Source organism: Gopherus evgoodei, chromosome 10, assembly GCF_007399415.2.
Source record: "Gopherus evgoodei ecotype Sinaloan lineage chromosome 10, rGopEvg1_v1.p, whole genome shotgun sequence".
Taxonomy (NCBI): Eukaryota; Metazoa; Chordata; order Testudines; family Testudinidae; genus Gopherus; species Gopherus evgoodei.
The window spans coordinates 73,828,776-73,846,952 of record NC_044331.1 but is presented as its reverse complement, the minus strand read 5'-3'; the positions used below and the strand labels follow the sequence as shown (position 1 = coordinate 73,846,952).

Sequence of the window (18,177 nt, the reverse complement as noted above, 5' to 3'; positions counted from 1 at the left end):
TACTCTGCAAATGATCTGGGACTGAATGCAGACAGCCCGATGGAGAGGGATCCAGTTACAGACAGTCTTGAGAACACACAACTGGGAGTGCTTCCCTGTCTCCAAGAGCTATGACTCTCTGTTATCCAGGGACCTGTCGAGAAGAGCCCCACGCTGGATGTGATATGGAAGTGGATAAGGATCTTTCCTAGGGCTCCCTGCCACAGTGAATTAATGCATTAAACGTCCATCCAATCTGGGGTCTGGGTTTAACTGTGGAACCGTTGTAAAAGCCTAAGGAGGGTGGTGGTCTTGTTTTAGTCTCTGCCACTGCAAATGCTTTGCAGAACTGGCAGTGTCCTAAGGAGAGACCCCGGCCTGGAATAGCAGGGACCAAAGCGGATCAGGCGTGAGGAGCAGCAGTAGAACTGGGGGTCTGAATTGGCAGAGGTGGGGTGCTCCTGGTCAGGACTGAGGTGCATTGGTGGCAGGGAGGGGGATACCTGTCTCGGGGGCCAACAGGATTAGGGGCCAAGGGGGGGGCAAGAAACACCTCAGCCTCCCCCTGACTGCTTCCTCGGGGATCACAGCAGGGACTGGAACCAAGGTGCAGGTCTCCAGTCTCCTCCCACACCACAAAAAAGTAGATGAAGAGGAAAGAACTTCGCTCTCCTGCCTCCAAGCACTGGGGAGAGCTGCTGCTGCTCAGTTCCTGCTCTGCCTTGGGGCTGGAGCTCAGTTCTTGCATTAGTCCCAGGGCACCCTGGAGAAACACTCAGTTCCCACTCCCTCACTGATACACAAGCACGACCCTCCTGGATTCAGGGCTCCTGAGGACAGGATTCGTTCACTCACCAGCCTGAGTAGCTAGGATTGCATGTGCCCATAGGATTTCCAGGTGGATTGGGAGGACGTGGTCAGTCGGGACTAACGGGCAATGGTGGGAAAAGAAGATGCAGGTCCAGACATTCCATGTGCCTTTCCTGTTTGAGGAGCGAGACTCTGTGTTGAGAGAGCCCTCTCCCGTCTTCCCTGCAGCTCTCCAACTGCACATCCTCCCCTAGCCCCCTTTCCAGCCTGTGGCTTCTGGTCCTTGCACCCATGCCTGTGATTTCAGGACCTTCATGCTGTCACTCTGGGCTGACCAGCCTGCACCTCTCCTTGGCAGTGTTCCAGTTTGCTCCTGTACCTAGGCTTGGTTGTGTGTCTGCTCCAGGACAAGGGTCTCGGTGTGTGGTCCCGTAACCTCCTTGTTTGCAGTTGGCAGAAATCCCATAAAAGCCGGCAGGCCTTTTTGCTTTCATAGGTTAGTGGGAAGAGACAGTCTAGTGTAGCCATTAAGCAGGGAGGGTGAGCGCTTTCTCATTGTCCTCTAGGACACATACCAGCCTGGCTTCTGTGCAAGCTGCTTTCCCTTGGGGGACAGGTAAGGTTACAGAAATCTGCCCCATCGTTGTTCTGCCTATACCCCTTTGACAGTGGCAAGGACAACCCGTAGCTGTCATTACATCTCGTTGTACCTGAGCAGGCACAGATGCTCTTGCATTTAGTGGGCTGGTTTCAGATGCAGGCTGGGGCCTAGGTGGGGTGTCTGAAGCTCACTGTGTGGTTTCAGAGTGGAAAAGCTCATGTAGGAAGCCTCCCTGTTCTGTGGCATGTGGAGGGCAAAGGGGGTTGAAAGAGTGGCAGGTTTGAGGTGCATCCCCTCACACATTCTCACAGGGCGATTGAAGCCTGGTGCTTGGCCCTGAGAGGCCAGAGCCCCTGCCAAAGGAGAAGAGACAGGATCACTGCTGGCAGGCTTCCTCCTGTACCTTCTGCGGTAGCCACGCTAACAACAAACCAGACCTATGCCATGGCGCTCGGCTCTGCCGTAGCAGAGATTTCATGCGGAGGCTGGCAGTGGTTGGGAGCAGGCTGAGAGAGACTGCTGGGAATCCTGCTCCCTCCTCTGTTGGAGAGAGACTCTCCACAGGGACTCGCTTCCCTCCCATGGCCTCCCAGTCAATAGGACACAGGCTGCTAAGAGAAGTGCGAGCCCCACAGGCCAGTGCCAGTCCATGCATCGTCCCCTCAGTCTCCCTCTCTTACACAGTCAGTCTCTCTCTCTTGCACACACACACCCCCTTCCTCTGCTCCTTTTCTCTCCTCTTCCCCACCCATTTCTCCTAGCTCTGTTCATTCCAATCTGCCATGGCCTCCTTCCTGCTGTATCTCCCCCACACCCCCAACTGTCTTGCCCTCTGTTCCCTTCCCCTCCATTCCTGCTCCCTCTGTCCAGTGTTTCTAAAGTCTCACTGATTAGCAGGACTCCCTGTTGCCCAGCTCAGCTTTCAGCCTGTGTCCTTTCAAAGAAAGGCAAATTCCTTCTCCAGAAGACCATGTATCGCTCCTTCACTGTTGCAGCAATGGTGGGGTTACAGATCTCTAGAGAGAAAGCTAACAGTAGTTTTTATTAGATGGTTCACTCCCACTGCAGCTTCAGAGTGTGGTGTTAGTGCCCACAATAGGATCCAAACAAAATCAAAGGCTAATCATTTAGACTGTGCTGGTGGCTGAGCATTTGTACAAGCCTGTGCCCCAGTTACTGCCCTCCAGCCGGTTCCAAAGCCCAGTGAGTGAGTGTCATCCCTCAAGCTATAAAGATTTACTGGCTTCAAAGCAGAGCCTTCTCTGCAGCTTCCCTGCGCTTTCAGCTGACTGAAAACACCCATGTGGAGTTAGGGTGTCGCAATATGGTGCATGCTCAACACTTACATCCGTGGTGTGGTTGTAGCCATGGTGGTCCCAGGACAGGAGAGGAGACCAGCTGGGTGAAGTTATATCTTCTGTTGACTCAACTTTTGGTGGTAGAAGAGACCAAAGCTCAAAAACTTGTCTCTTCCACCCACTTGTGTCCATGGCGTTCAAGGCCACCGCTTTGGGAGGCGGTTACTTTCTGCTGTTTGGTGTTCTCTCACACTTATATGGGCTTTGCTTTGTCTTCTGCATTCAGGGTTTGTTTCTGCTACAACTGGGATCCCTTCCTGCCTGAAGAAGGCACCTGTCCTAGTAGAGAGGAGGCTTGTGGGGGGGAACAAGGAGTTAAATTGTGATCAGTCCAGTGGCCTGACCTAGCGGCTGCAGAGAATATACTATGTATTCCCCGCATTGGAGCAGTGTTACAGCTCAGGAGGATACTCTTTCCTCCCCTTTCCAGGCTGCACTGGCTTCTGAGGGAGACTGAAGGGACGATGCATGGACTGGCACTGGCCTGTGGGGCTCGCACTTCTCTTAGCAGCCTGTGTCCTATTGACTGGGAGGCCATGGGAGGGAAGTGAGTCCCTGTGGAGAGTCTCTCTCCAACAGAGGAGGGAGCAGGTTTCCCAGCAGTCCCTTTCAGCCTGCTCCCAGCCACTGCCAGCCTCCACATGAAGGGAAGAAGAAATCATCCATTGGTCTGATTTTATCAGTGAAGTCTCAAAGTTCTCCACCTCGAAGCCATGGGAAATGGCAACAATCCACTAGGTCACCTGGTCCTTCCTCCTCCTGCTGCTGCAAGATCCTTTGCTACAGAACATGCCCAAGTTCATTCTCTAACTGCTTGGAAATGTCCCAGATGAGGAAGCTCCCAGTGCTTCCCTTGGGAGACTATTCTATGGGCTAATTAGTCCAGGAATGGTATCCAGCCTTCACTCCACTCCCCAATCCTGTATGTGGTACAGCATTAATCACCCCATGGCCAGATGTGGATTGTTTAGACCTGCGGGGAGGCTGATAGCACAACCATGATCTTGTGGTGTCCGGGAAACAGATGTTTCTCTGAATACAGTGGGAGATGTGGGGGAGCCAAGTGGGGTGAACAACCGGGGGAATGGGCCAAGAGATGGGGAGGGGAGATCTCTGTAATTGAGAGCTCTCACATTAGCAACCTGGCTTGTGCCACCACACACATTTTCTCTAGTCAGATGCGGTGGATCAATTGTTCCCTGGCTATTTAGCACCTGGCACATTTGAAGCCCTGCAGCTATGCTCAGAGTGGGCAAGTGATCAGCTTCCTTTGGTCAGCTGAGGGCTGTCATTTGTTCCTTGGCAACTGGACTGGAATAGCCGGAGGAGGAAGGTGCTCTAAACAGGTACTGTCTTGTACTGCTCTGAGGTGGCCTGGAGTTAACGGGACAGAGAAAGACCATCCGTCTGTCAGCAGTGGGGTGTCCATGCCAGGGACAAGGAGGGGAGGCACCAATTTGGTAAATGGAAATAATTGAATTAGTGGCTCTCAGCTGCATGCTGCTTGGGATGCGGTTGCAGACCAAACTCCACCCGAGCGCAAGGGCACTCTCCAAGCTCCAGGGAAGTGACCCAAGCACATTCAAAGGCTTTCAGGAAGGGACCCTGAAGGCAGATGGCGTGGTGTGGCAGTTCAGAAAGAGACAACTACAAGAGACAGACAGATCCTTGTGGCTCCCTGTGACTAGGGGACTCTCTGGGGAAAGGCCCTCAAGCGGCTTGCTGGCTCTGAGGCCTGTGTTCAGTTCTGGAGAAACTCTCTAGCCCAGCGGAGCCAGCTGAGAGAAGTAAGCCTGAGTCACTGCAAAGCCTCATTTTTCACTGAGAATAGCCCTCGCCATGGAAAGGAAGGGCAATTCTTTGTATGATGATCAAGCAAACCTGAATGATTGGCCCCTGGACCCAGCCCTCTCTAGAATGCTGGGAGCCCCAGAAGTCCAGGTAGCTATGGCACGTCGTTATAACAGCACAAAGATTGATACCAAACAGTCCGCAAGGCTCTCGTGTGCTCCCTAAGGTGCTGGCACATTTCATCTTGGGGACATTAAGAATTTAAGCTGCACTAACCAAATGGTGCAAAGACCTAGTTCCTCAGGCTCCAGACACTGTAGTCCTTAGCTGTAGCCATCCCAGCGCTTTGAGGCATGTTTCCACAGGCATTGTTTTCCTGGTCACATTCCCATTCCTTTGTCCCCAGATGTGTCTGCCCCATAGACTTGGGCTGCATCTGGGTCTTGCCCTAGCCAGCCTAAACCACATTCTCTACTGCTTGCTGCTTTTTGGTCTCCCATCTCTAGTCACAAACACCTCGGGGGCTGTAGCTGCACCCACGCCCTGGCCTCTGACTGCTCCCAGGCCTTTGCCTCTGTAATCCAGTGACCTCTGTTCTCAGCTTCTGGTTCCTCTAGCCAACCATGCTCTTGGTCCTCTATTCATACTCCTGAGTTTCTTCTCCCTCTGCTCCAATGAGCTCTGGTCTCCACTGTCTCTTGTCTTCCTTTCTAGTCACCAATAGTTCTTTCTGTCGAACACACTGTTATTAGTTGCTTTTTTAACTCTTCCTGCAAATCCACAAGAGCAAAATTAATACCGTAACTGTTGGAGAAGCTGAGCAAAATCCAACTGTTCTTGACTGGAAAGCTTGGGGCTCTCCCTCCATAGTGAACATGATACCATGTAAAGTGGAGGTAGCTTCAGATGTCTCATTTGGCTCAGCTGGAATCTTGTTGGCAGTTCTTCCTGTCTCCTATTTAGAGAGAGCTCTGTGAACGCCTCTTGTAGGTGAGACAGCTTTTCCGGGTCACTGCTAGGGAGCCATTAGTGGGAATATTTACTTGGAAATTCAATCCTGGCTCATGCTCCCCTCTAATTGAGTGAAGAGTTTCTTTGAAGTGAAGAAGTTAATTTAGTGTCTGAATGGGGGAGGGGAAAGGAGGGCCTTGGAAAAGAGGCTTCAGGTAAGAAGTTTCTTTATTTCACACCTGCTGGAGACAAGTGGATGATCAGAGACTCTGTCTGCAGTTCTCCTCCTATATGGACACACCTGGGAAAGTCCAGACCAGCTCTAGGTTTCACTGGATTTGTCTGGGTCAGCAGAGACCCCTCCCTGACCACCACAGTAATTTAATTGGAACCTCTCATTAGTTTTTGGTGCAGGAAAGAGAGCAAGGCGAGGACCAGTCTCCACTTTGTTCCTGGACATACCTGGATTAACAGAGATAGTTCAAATCCACCAGTACACCTGAACTCACCTGTCCAAGACTCAGCCATTTCTGCAGATCTCTGAATCACTCCGTGCAGGTAAAACGGGGAGGATTTCAGTGGGGAAAGGGTGCTGGAGGGTGGAATTCCCAGTGTTCTCAATGTCCTGCCCATTGAAATTCGTTTTCCTCTACAGCTTCTGTGACTTCAGACCCATCTGGAGCAGAGTCTGGTGCAAATTGTGTCAAGATTGCCATGTTCCTAATGGTTGTTCCCTTCTTTGGGGCTGACGTAGCCTCTCAAAAAGGGGGTGTTCCTTGCAGTGCTAGGGGCAGAGGGAAACCTGTTGGTTCTGGAGTGGGACTTTACTCTCCTCAGCATAGTAAATGTTCAGGAGTTGCAATGTACTCTTAATGCTGAGGAGTGAAGGGGTGAAATTAGCTTTGGGGAGGGGCATTTCCTTTCCCTGCCTGTGCAGAGGAACTCATTTGTCTTTCTCTTCCTCCCTCCATCTTCTCAGCTGGTAACTTATCCTCCCTGAATTCCATGTCGCTGGAGAGTGGAGTTTGGGCTCTTTTGTGGTCACAGTGTAAACTATTGAGTGACTATCTGTAGTCGCCTAGCCTGCTGTAGGTGCTATGTAAGTAACAAACAAAAATTGGCATGGTTTTCTTTAGGGATGGGCAAGGCAGCCTGTCTGTCTCTCCCTGCTAGAAACCTTGAATTGACCCCAGAAGTGCTCTGAGGTTGAAGAGATCTCTCTTCAGCGTTAATATTCCAGGTGTACTGGCTTTGGCTGGGCCCTGAATACTGCCGTATCATGAGTCTATTCTGATGTCGCCTCTGAGCTGACAAGCAAGCAGGGTCTAGTGTGCAGTCAGGATTCTCTAACAGCCATGAGCTCCACAGAACTTTCAGGTGAGCAAGGTCTGGTTCATTGTGGCTGCGTCTGACCATCAGCCTTTGAAGTCTGGTTGTCCCAACTATGAAGAGCCAGCCAGCTCACCAGGACGTCAGTATGAGCCATATACTGCAATCTCAATCCTTCATTCAAATCTTGGGTGCAGTAATCCTGCTCAGCCCTCCGGCCTTGCTGAAGATAGCTGGTGCTCTCATTTGGGGGAGACCAGACAGCAGGCTCTGAAGTCTCCGTCAGGATCAAGAAAGTCTGTGGTCTTCAGGCTTCTAAGCCAGCTCTCCCCAATATTCAGCCACCCCCCCGCACAGAAGAGAAGTCCCCTCCTGCTTCAGAGCATGACCCACCTTTAGCTGATGGAGATAAGGGAGATACATTCCCCATAGGCAAGTCATTCCAGAGTGTCTTTGTTTGGGGCTTCTCATTCCTTTCTCTGCAGCATCTGGCTACTGGAACAGTGTCTCCCTGGTTAATCTGGACTGCAGCCTAACTGGAGTCCAGTCTCCCCAACGGGCAAGGCTCGTTCACGTTTCCCTTCCCTGCTGGTGGATGAGTGGGATTCTCATGGGCCAGAAAGTCAGGAATCCTCCACCTGTCTCCTTTCCATCCAGGTGCAGCAGTTCTGCTCGTGTCCCTAGTGGAGGATGTTCAGCTCAGAATATGTGGTGTCCTCACTCCCAGCTGCATCTCACTTCTACAGCCCTGCTTTCTCAGCCCAGCTCACATCCACTCCTGTCTGCAGTCTCTTCCTCCCAGCTCCCCTTTTCAGCTACCAGCTCTTCCAGCCCTGCAGCCCTCCAGAGCCCTGCAAACAAGCACTACTGCTGGCGAGCCAAGGCGCAGGTTTGGGGGAGCAGGGAGACTTCTCAGGTAAGCTAGACAAAGGGACCCCAGGGGACGGGGTAAATTCCCCAGTGTCCAGCAGGTGCACAGTCCTTGCTTTGAGCCCCTGGAAGATCCAGAGATACTGGAATTTAAAATCGTTGTGATGCGATTGTGTAGGAGAGGAGTTCAGTTTAGAGACTTCTCAAATGTATTGCTTTGTTGTTATCCCCTCCCCCTAGGCCTTACCCAGCTGGCCCCCAAGTACTGTAGCAAGTGATAGGGTACAAAAAATAGTCCTAATAAACCCCATCCTGCCTTGAAAGATTTCTTCACTACGTATTGTATGCAAAGCACATGATGGAGCGGAGTGGGATGAAGATGTGACTGGCCCCAGGAACCTGCTGTGCTCACTGGTGGTGTTAGGCGCCCATCTGTCCCCAGGCCAGCCCTTCTGCCCAGCCCCAGACATCCGCTGCCATGCCCAGGCTTTTCAAGGGGAGGGGGGTTATTTCCTTAAGGGAGGTTAGCGAACAGCCAGAAAACAGCCTTTTAGCTCATTCCTTAGCCTTAGGCTTCACGCTGTCTTGCTCCTGGCAGTTTCCCTGTGTCAGCCAGTTTTGCTGGAGCAACAGCCCCAAGGCTGCTTCCTGGCCCCTCGTTCTGGGGACCCACCACAGGAGTTAGCTCCACTCTAGTGTGGCTTTCCTTCCCCAAGGCGCAGCCTGTCTCAGTCCCTCTGCCCCAGCTACCACTAGCAGCCCTTGATAGGCGCATCTGTTCTGGTCCAGGGGCACTGGGCTCAGTGTATCCAGGTCTATGGGAACCAGCTGCCCTGTGACACTCGCCCAAGTGCAAGCAGGACATCTTTTTGTTCTGTGTTTCTGCAGCCCCTAGCACGGTGGGGTCTTGATCCCTAGCTGGGGTTCCAGGGCACTACCGCTAAACCGAAGATAACCTCAATGCCACCCATCCCATCCTAAATATGTTTGAGATCATGAAGCATTCAGACACTACCATGAAATGGCCCAGACAAAATCAGCTGAATGAAATCTAGAAACTGAGGAGTGAAGGCTTTTCAGACTTAAAATAAAATGAACAGCAAGTCTCTCGAGGGGTCTCCTCTCCTCATGTGATTGACTGAAAGGTCTCGGTCTCAATGTTGAGAGACGAAGGCCCTGGTAAGGGGACAGGCTGTGCATGGGAGGGCATGGGGCTGGTTGTGAAGAGAGGGGTGGAGGGGGCAGGGCTAGCGTGGTGCCAGTGGAGTGCTGCCCACTCTTTGTCCCCTAAGCTGGTCTGGTGAGTGGTACTAGTTCATTGGGGATCACTGTGGCTTTTCTCCAGAGGAAGCTCGCCCGCAGAAGCAGAGACGCACCCGAGCCAATTACAGCAGCTGGCAGCTGGAGGAGCTGGAATCAGCCTTTGAGACCACACACTACCCTGACGTCTTCATGAGGGAGGCCCTAGCCCTCCGGCTAGACCTGATACAGGCCAGGGTTCAGGTACCAGATGCTCATGGGGTACTGCGCTCCAGGGTAGTGTTTGGCAGTAGCACCTTCCCCTTGTCTGCGGAGCTTACAATGAATTCCAATCCCTGAACCTCTGGCCGGGAGGGCAGCTCATTGTATCCAGCCTCTGAGGCTGCTGAGCAGGGGGCTAGGACTCTTCTGCAGGAGGCTCTGTCACCTCCTGTTTGCTCTGAACTTCACTGTGCTTATTCCCAGCCCCATCAATGGTCCAGCCCCATTGGCATTGGTGCCTGAGGAACCTGCTTCGGGCAGGGGAAGGTAAGAGGTGGGAGGGAACCTTTAGATGGTGGGTTCAGCTCTGCCTGCCTGTTGACTCTGGAGACAGTAACACTGCAGCCACAGGTCGTGGGGGAAAGCTGGAGTAAAGATCAGGCTCCTCTCAGGGGTAGGAAATAGTTGAAGTGGGGATGCCGCCCAGCATGGCCCCCACTCTCTATCCTGTGTTTCCCCTCTCATCACCTCTGACACCTTTGACAGCTGCCCTGCTGTTTGCCATGTCTCTGGAGAACAAGGGTGGTGGATCCCTCCCATTTCTGGAGGGTCTGGGGTGAGGAAATAAGGCTTGAGACCCATTGTCAGGCTCAGAGTAAGAGAGCTGCTCATGTCCCCTGGTTTCTGTGCAACTCCCGCTCATGAGGGAGGGAGGGGTGCACAGGGAGCCCAGGTGAAAGTGTCTGGTTCCCTGGTGGAGGGTGAAAGGGGATTAGGATTCTCCCTCTAGAACTTGCTGAGGGAGGAGGAGTGTCTGTGTGTGCTGAGTCTGACTTCCTTCCTTCCTCTGCAATGAGATTTTCCCTCATTATGTGCCATGACCTGAAATGTCTGTTGTGGTTTAAAACCTTCACTTGTGTAACCATCTCTCTCTGGATTCCTGGAGCTACAGCTCTCCGAGAAGAGCCTGGGGAGACTGATGCAGGACGGATGCTTTATAAACCCCCATGCTTTCCAGTTTGCCAGCAGCACGTAAGAGTGCAGGCAGGCAAAAAGATGGTTTGTTAATGCCTGTTTTCCTTTGGGTTTCCCTAGGTTTGGTTCCAGAACCGCAGAGCGAAGCTGAGGAGACAACTGAAACTTCAGGGACGAGCTCTGGACCGAGCCCTCGCTAGGGACTCGTCTGCCTCAGAACACAAGAAGCCCCAAGCCCCCCAGAAAATGGAAGGTTCAAGTAAGAGCTCTAGAGTTGGAACACTGGAAGGAGACCCAGATCAGTGGCCAAGCACTGGCTCTGAAGGGGAGCCTCCTCCTGGACCTCCCCTGTACAGCGGAGCTGAGGCCACCGCGGGGGACAAGGCCAGAGGAAATTTGCTCCTGCAGCACCCCCAACTTGTGGGTCAAGGCACAAGAGCATGAGGCTGAAAGTGACTCCGCCCCCACCCTGCAGCTCAGGAGCAGCCTGACTCAGAACCAGACCCAGCAGGGCTCTGGGAACACACAAATAGTGCCTGAAACTGATCCTGACATGAGTCCCCCTTCCCGTACCTCTCCAGCCTCAGCCTTGGACCTTCGCTCCCAAACAAACACTGCAACCATTTCTTCAGGGAATGGAGCAGGGAACATCAGGAGCATTATAGGGGCTTCCCAAGCCCACCGAGAGCCATTGCCCAGCCTTATCCATCTCTGAGCACCGTTGGTGCCTCCCTATTTGGTAGCTGTTGCCTGAACTTCTTTTCTCCGATTGGCGTCTGCATTACACTTCTCAGCACCTGCACTCAACTGGGACAACAACCTGTGCAGAGACTCTGGGTCTAAAATACCCTAGTTAGAATCCTTCCATATTTAAGCAGGGACAGACCCATCCCCTGCTCCAGGCTTATTTCTCAGGATCCCTTCACTAGAACACATGCATTCGCGCATCATTAGCAGGAGGATGTTGCCTCTCTACTCTGGGTTGTCTTCTTCAGATTAGGCTATTTTTGTCAGAGACTCTGATCCAGTGAGCCTGTGTTTGGTAGGGTTGCCAGTTTTGATTGGATGTATTCTTGGAGGTTTCATCACATGACATAATCTTTAATTAAAGATTAATCTTTAATTCCTGGAGACTCCAGGGCAATCCTGGGTGTTTTAGCTGGGTCCTTGAGGCCCTTCTGCAATAGAATGGGGGCCCTGAGCGGTGTGACAGTGCAGAAGTGTGAAGCATGCAGACTCCTGATCTTCACACTATAGCAAGGCTTTTGGGACCATGTGGAGTACTCACCCTCTATCCAGAGCCAGGTAGGGTAACCAGATATCCTGATATTATCAGGCCCGTCCCATTACTAGGGGCTTTGTTTTATATACGCAACCATACCTCCCTGTGGGGAAAAAAAGTATCCTGATTTTTCACACTTGCTATCTGGTCACCCTAGAGCAGGGGTAGGCAACCTATGGCACACGTGCCAAAGGCGGTACACGAGCTGATTTTCATTGGCACTCTCACTGCCCAGGTCCTGGCCACTGGTCCAGGGGGCTCTGCATTTTAATGAAGCTTCTTAAACATTTTTAAAACCTTATTTACTTTACGTACAACAATAGTTTAGTTATATATTATAGACTTGTAGAAAGAGACCTTCTAAAAACGTTAAAATGTATGACTGGCACGTGAAACCTTAAATTAGAGTGAATGAATGAAGACTCACTCGGCACACCGCTGCTGAAACGTTGCTGACCTCTGGTCTAGAGCTAGGGATCCCTCTCCATTCTTCAACTCTGGTGCTTTGTGGCTTTCTGGCTATTTCCTCCACTCTATACCTCCCGTGACCGCTAGAGGGCCTTGAGGTTCTGCAGGTGTTACAGCTCCTTAGCAGGTGCCTGGGCTGTGTGCACTGCAGGAGGCCATGATTCCTCAGTTCACCAGTGGCTGGACATTTGTTTCTAGTCAAACCCCGTGAGGTGCTGGGTCAAACCCAGTCAGCCCACTGTCTGCAAAGGGTTGGGGGAGTATCTGAAGCATCTTCTGAGGGTGAGGGAAGGGAAACAAAAGTCTAACTTCTCTGCGAGCTGGCTGAGATGATGTCGTTGGTCCTAGCATAAGGCTAGTGGGTGGGGGGAAGGTGACCCTCTTTGTTCCCATCAATTCTTTCCCATCAGTCTGGACAAAATGCTCCAGTGTAGCGACAGACAGAGGAGACGGACTGTACTGTGAGGGTCAGTTCTGCGTTGGCTGTGAGGACCAGGTGACCGTTTCACCCCGTAGAAGCCTTTGCATCTCTAATACTCATGATCCTGTGATGAATGGAAAGGGGCAGGGGAAGTAAAGTAAGACGAAAGAGGGAAGCACAATGCACGCTCACCCAGACTCAATGAGCCGGCACTCATCCCTCTACCACCAGCTTTCTGGTGTCAGATGTGGAGCAGAAGTATTGGATTGTTAGAGATGCTGCTCCCTTTAAAGCAATTTGCTTTTTCTTCCTGTTGGATTATGATCAAATAAGTCCTAAAAAAAGAAACCAGTTCATAGAATTGTTGTAGAGTCACATGGTGTATTGTGGAAATTCCCTCTTTGTCCCCCACTGATCAGAGAGCAAAGACACTAAGCCAGGAATGTGAGTCAGACGTGGGCTCAGAATCATGTGTTCCCGTCTCAAGTTGCCCAGTGCACAGAAGTGAAGAAATGCATTTCCAAAGGCAGAGTCTGTGGGAGAAAGGAAAGTTTTGAGCTGAGCAATGACAACAGAGCAGCCAGTGATACTAGTTGCAGGATATACGTGCTGATTTTACACATGCTGTATGAATGGCATTCAATGCCCAAGAGCCAGGTGGCCAAATGATAACAGCTCATTATCTGTGCACATGTAAATGCCTGTGTGTGCATGTATAGGGGAGTGTCTGTCAGCATGCATGTACTCGTATGTTTGCAGGCAGGCACACACATGTAAGCATATCAGCAAGCTTCTCCTTTCAGGGCTTGAAAGTATGGGGGAAATCTGTGTTCTGGGGAAAAGATCCACACCGGGTTTTACTGCTATTGTGGCCTGGCCTGTATGAATCTCTTCCCAATGCTTAGATTCCCAGTCCATAGGCTGTTGGACAATCGGCCGGGCAGGGACTGTCTCTTGGTTGTGTGTTTGTACAGTGGCCAGCACAGTGGGGTCCTGGGGGGGAGGGGCACTATCTCCATACAGCTAATAAATAATAGGAACCACTGCTTCAGCTTCAGTCCTTTTCTTGACATCTCCTGTCTCTCTTTCCCCACGTCTTCCTGCCCTTGGATTGTCAGTGCTGGCTGCTATGTGGCTGTTCTGGTGTATTTGCTTCTTCGCGCCAGGCCAGCTACGTTTGCTGCTGTATAACTGCAGGGGAGATCCCTTCGGCTCCACTGTCTCAGGACCAACCCTGACCGTTTGAAGGGTGTTTCCGTCTGATTAGTTGTCCATTGGCCAAATATTCAAATTCTGACCTCTCTTTGTGCCCAGGCAGTCACTTGCATATGTGAGGGCAGGGACAGGCAAATCCCACTTGTGCATATTCATCCGGCGCAGATGGGTTTTACAAATGGAAATTCTGCTGCTTGTGTGTGTGAGAACGAATACATAACCAAAATGTTCACCTTGGTGATGACGTGCAAAAGTAGAGACCGGACTGAGGCTCCTTTGAAAGCTGCACTTGGAGTCATTCTCTTTCCCATACAAGCTTGTTCCATAGACAGCTCTATAGGCACAAGAGAAGAGTATATACTACCTGGGGTGTGCGTTACATTTTGTGGTGTTGCCAACTTTCATGATTTTATTGCAAATCTCATGATATTTGCTGTTTTTCCTAAAGCTTTAGCTCCTAGGCTCATGGGATTACATGAGAAGTGTTGCCAGTTCCTGCAATTTGATTGCAAGTCATGTGATACTTGATGCTTTTCTTAAAGCCCCATCTCCTGGAGTCATGTTATTACATGGGTTTCTCAGCTTTTCTTTTTCTTAAAATTAAGTCTCTAGCCTGTGGAGAAAAGCTTGAAAACAAGACCCTGAAAGGCTCAAACACCAAGAGATAAGCACAACAAACCTCAAACTTATTTATTTATTTATTTATTTATTTTAAAATTCTCTCTTTTTTGGGAGGGGGGGACTTGACTCTTAGTTTTTTAACCCTTGGGGTTGCCAATACTGATATTGTGTATTTTGTACTATATATGTGTTGTGTGCTGTGTCATTCTCAGCATTGTGTATGTTGGGGTGACTCTTACATGTGATGTTTGTGCATCTCTCTTAGCATGTGTATCTGGCAAGGGGAGTCTCTTGTGCTCACTCTCTGAGGTGTGTATTTGGGGTTTGTCTTTAGCCTAGGAGTGGCAGCTTAGGGGGCTAATTTCCAGAGGTACCAAAACTTCTTGTTGCACACTGGAGGGGCTGCAGAGAATGAGCTGTGGGGAATGACTAACTCATGAGCTGTGTCTGTGTCTTTGTGATTCAGAGCGCGGCTGGCTCTGAACACACGTTCTGACAGGGGAACTAGAACATAGCGCGATCAGTAATACAGGCTACAGATGTGATGTGATGTGATGTGATGCAGTGGAAAGTAAAGGCTGCTCTTGGAACCTGGTACTGGTAACAGCCAGCAACGTGGGATTTCGTGTTTAAAGGCACCGACATTTTCATTCTAACCCTAAGGAAGAAAAAAAGAGACTTTTGTGTGCGCAGAAAGGGGATGAGAGACCCCTCTCTTTCACTTCCTATCTGCCCCATATATACAGAGAGAGAACTATTCCCATGGGTCTGTCCACCGCCTGCCATAGCCTAGTGTGATGAAATCAAAGCGCAAGGCCGCTTGGCTGGCACAGTGAATCACATCTCTTCACTGTGGGCTACCATTGTAAATACTTTTGCCAGTATAGGGCACGTGAACCAGCCCAAGTCCCCTCCTCAACATGTTTTCAACCTGCATCACCTGACAGCAAAGTTTTCCTAGGATGAGTGACTCCCTTTGAAAGGGAAAACAGGAAGATGGATTTTGGGGGATGGGAAAGGGTGAAGTTGATCCTAAAGCAGCTAAGTCCAAAGGTTTCATTTTCTCCCTTTTAAGTAAAAATGACCTTTTCATAAGAACTCCCTTCTGTCTCTGCACAGTAACCCCTCTCGTCTCCCCTTTATCCTCGTCTTGGTCATGTGAACAGCATCTCTAATGGGAAAAGAGATTGGACAGAAGAACCTCGGGACCCCCAGCAACAATTAAGAATTTCATTAAAATACAATAGGCCAGTTATTGCTGGCTCATTATTAAGCTATAATAATTGCTAATTGTCTTATTAGCATTTAACAATTATGCAAATAATTTCATAAAAGTAATAAAATTGCCCTTTTTTACATCAATAGTTTTAAAATCTAAAGTGATGATGATTTTGCTCTCCGGGGTTTATTGGAAATTCCTTTAAAGGGGAGATAAACCTTTAATGATGCCATCCGCAGAGCAGTGTTGAGATTGGATAGGGCACACAGAGGTCTGGTCTATACTACAGACCTATATCGGTATAACAACATTGCTCAGGGGTGTGAAAAATCCCTCCCCCAATTGACATCGTTATACTGACCTAACCCCCTGCATAGGCGGAGAAGCTCTCAGGGCAGTGGAATAATTATGCTGATGGGGAAAGCGCTCTCCCGTCGGCTTAGAGCGTCTTCATTAGGTGCTACAGAGGCACAGCTGTACAGTGGTGCCGATGCAGTGTTTACAGTTTAGACGTGTCCTGAGCTATGTGAATTTCTGCTCTCAGTGCAAGGACTGAGACTGTTTCCCTTCCACTTTCAAAGGAGCCGTGTGCACTTGTTGGTAAAACGTCGTTTTTCCTTTTTGGAGCTCAAGAGAGAGGTTATGGGTACTAGCCTAGGACTTGGGGCAATGGCATTCAGGCTACTGCTCCACCATAGGCTTCCTCCTGTGTGACACTGGGCCTTCTCTTTCCCCCTCCCCTCATTGCTTACTGTTCTTCCCCTCTCTCCCCAACCTCTGTTTCGGGTCGGGAGGGACTTGCTTGTGAAGCCGGAGCTGGAAGCTGCATCTACCCAATGCAGGTAGGTGGCAGCCCTGGCTGAGTAGGGGTTGGCGAGGGTGATGGCTTGGTGCCTCCCTGCCCACAGTAACCAGACTTCAGGTATCTGGTCAGTAGATCTGACCGGACACCATCAGGTCCCTTTTTGACCAGACTCCTGACTACCCTAGGCCTGAGGCTCAGATCCTTAAGTGTATAGTTCCCATTGAGGTGCCCTAGATACCCTGAGGATCTGATCTCCATCTGTACAATGGAGATAATAGCATTTCCCCACCTCACCAGGGGGTCCTGAGGATAAATACCTTACAGGGTGCTCAGAAATAACAGGGCCAGATAAGTTAATAGATGTCCCTTGGGTTTTTCCCTTCCAGGAAAGACAGGACTTCCCTAGAAAGTTCTGGAAATGTAGTTTAGAGCTAGGGCTGATACAAGGTACTGGCTCTGATCTCTTGCTAATTCTATGTGGTGGGGACTTATCCATCTATTAAATGCAATAGACTGAAAGAGGTCAATAGAAAGTCTTATTGAGCAGACCTCAACTCCAGGGCTTTCTGTTATACTTGTCTCTCTAAATAATAGACTCTAGCTTGACAGAGTTATGGGCTGTATGCAGGAACCACTTGGTGACATCTTATGATTTGGTAGGAGGTCAGGCTGGAGGATTGTAACGGGCCCTTCTGGTCTTAAACATTCATGAGTCTATGATTAGTCATCATTGCATTGTGATTCTGTGGTCTGGCTATTTTTGGCTTGGATTTGCTAATGTTTTGATGTGATATATTTTTTCCATTAATCATCTAGATGATACCTGGGTATTTAAATCCGAATGAAAATGTCAAAATCATGCTTGTTTGCAGAGTTGTTGTAGCCGGGTTGGTCCCAGGATAGGGAGAGACAAGGTGAGGGAGGTGAAATCTTTTATTGAACCAGACTTCTGTTGGTGGAAGAGACCAGCTTTCGAGCTCCAGGGAGCTGAAGAAAGCCAGGAAAAGAGCTCTATGGATCTCAAAAGCTTCTCTCTTTCACCAACAGGAGCTGGCCCAATAAAAGATAGCACCTCCCCCACCTGGTCTTTTTAAAATCATGCTTTGCATTGGGCAGGACCCAAGGTGACAGCAGTTCCTGCTTTGAAGAGTTGACAATCGAATATCCAGTAAATGAAATTTAACTTGACTCTCTCTGCGCTTGGCTCATTTTCCTTCCCTGGTCTATTTCCACAATGCAGAGTTCCCAGCTGGAAGAGCAAAATGGATAATTCATTGCAAAGCTGGTGCCGATGCTGCTAGATTAATGCATCGGGGGCACGTGGTGTTTGTAAAGAGGTGAGTTTTGCTAGTTCTAGAGGTTGCCAGTCTGCTCTTCCCAGCACCTGTGCTACTGGCACAGTGCTAGGTTTAGAAATAATTTGTTTCATACTTTGGCTTCCAACTTGGAGGTTTGTAGAGAAAAGAATGTGGAAAAAATAGCTAAAGTTGGTATTGTACCGATTACATGATGGTCTCCTAAGCAGCCACAGACGGGAGACCAAGACATCTTGATTTCTAACTATAGCTCTGCTGCTGATGTGCTGGGAGAGAGACAAGGTGGGGGAGGTGATATCTTTTATTGGACCAACTTCTGTTGGTGAGAGAGAGAAGCTTTTGAACCACACAGAGCTTTTCTGGGAAAGGTACTGCTAGCTTCACAGCTAAATGCAGGGTGAAACAGATTGTTTAGCATAAGTAGTTAGCACATATCTAAGGGACCATTCAAGATCGAGTGGCCTGTTAATAATAGGACAAAAAGAGGGGGTTGGCAGATTATAGATTGTTGTAATAAACCATAACCTGAAATGCTGTGTCAGTTAACTTGTGCCTCAGGCTATGTCTACACTACCTTTTATGCCGGTATAACTTATGTCGCTCAGGGATGTGAATAAGCCACCCTCCTGAGCGACATACCGTAAGTTACACTGACCTAAGCGCTGATGTGAACAGCACTATGTCTGCAGGAGGGCTTGTCTTGCT

General features: G+C 50.0%; 1 protein-coding gene across 4 annotated transcripts; it reads left to right on the top strand.

The window, feature by feature from the left end:
- The first annotated feature begins 3,350 nt into the window (after positions 1-3,350).
- Positions 3,351-17,805, top strand: LOC115659064 (paired mesoderm homeobox protein 2-like). Of its 4 annotated transcripts, XM_030578821.1 has the most exons (5): positions 3,351-6,048; positions 7,477-7,735; positions 9,035-9,192; positions 10,246-10,384; positions 17,397-17,805. In XM_030578821.1, exons 2-5 carry the CDS (start codon positions 7,510-7,512, stop codon positions 17,495-17,497), a joined length of 624 nt encoding a protein of 207 aa, XP_030434681.1. In that variant the 5' UTR covers positions 3,351-6,048; positions 7,477-7,509; the 3' UTR covers positions 17,498-17,805. The 4 variants fall into 4 exon arrangements, with proteins under 4 accessions (XP_030434681.1, XP_030434678.1, XP_030434680.1 ...); XM_030578818.1 differs by lacking the exon at positions 17,397-17,805 and having other exon boundaries at positions 10,246-11,543; XM_030578820.1 differs by lacking the exons at positions 3,351-6,048; positions 17,397-17,805 and adding an exon at positions 6,388-6,589 and having other exon boundaries at positions 10,246-11,543.
- Positions 17,806-18,177: the final 372 nt, after the last annotated feature.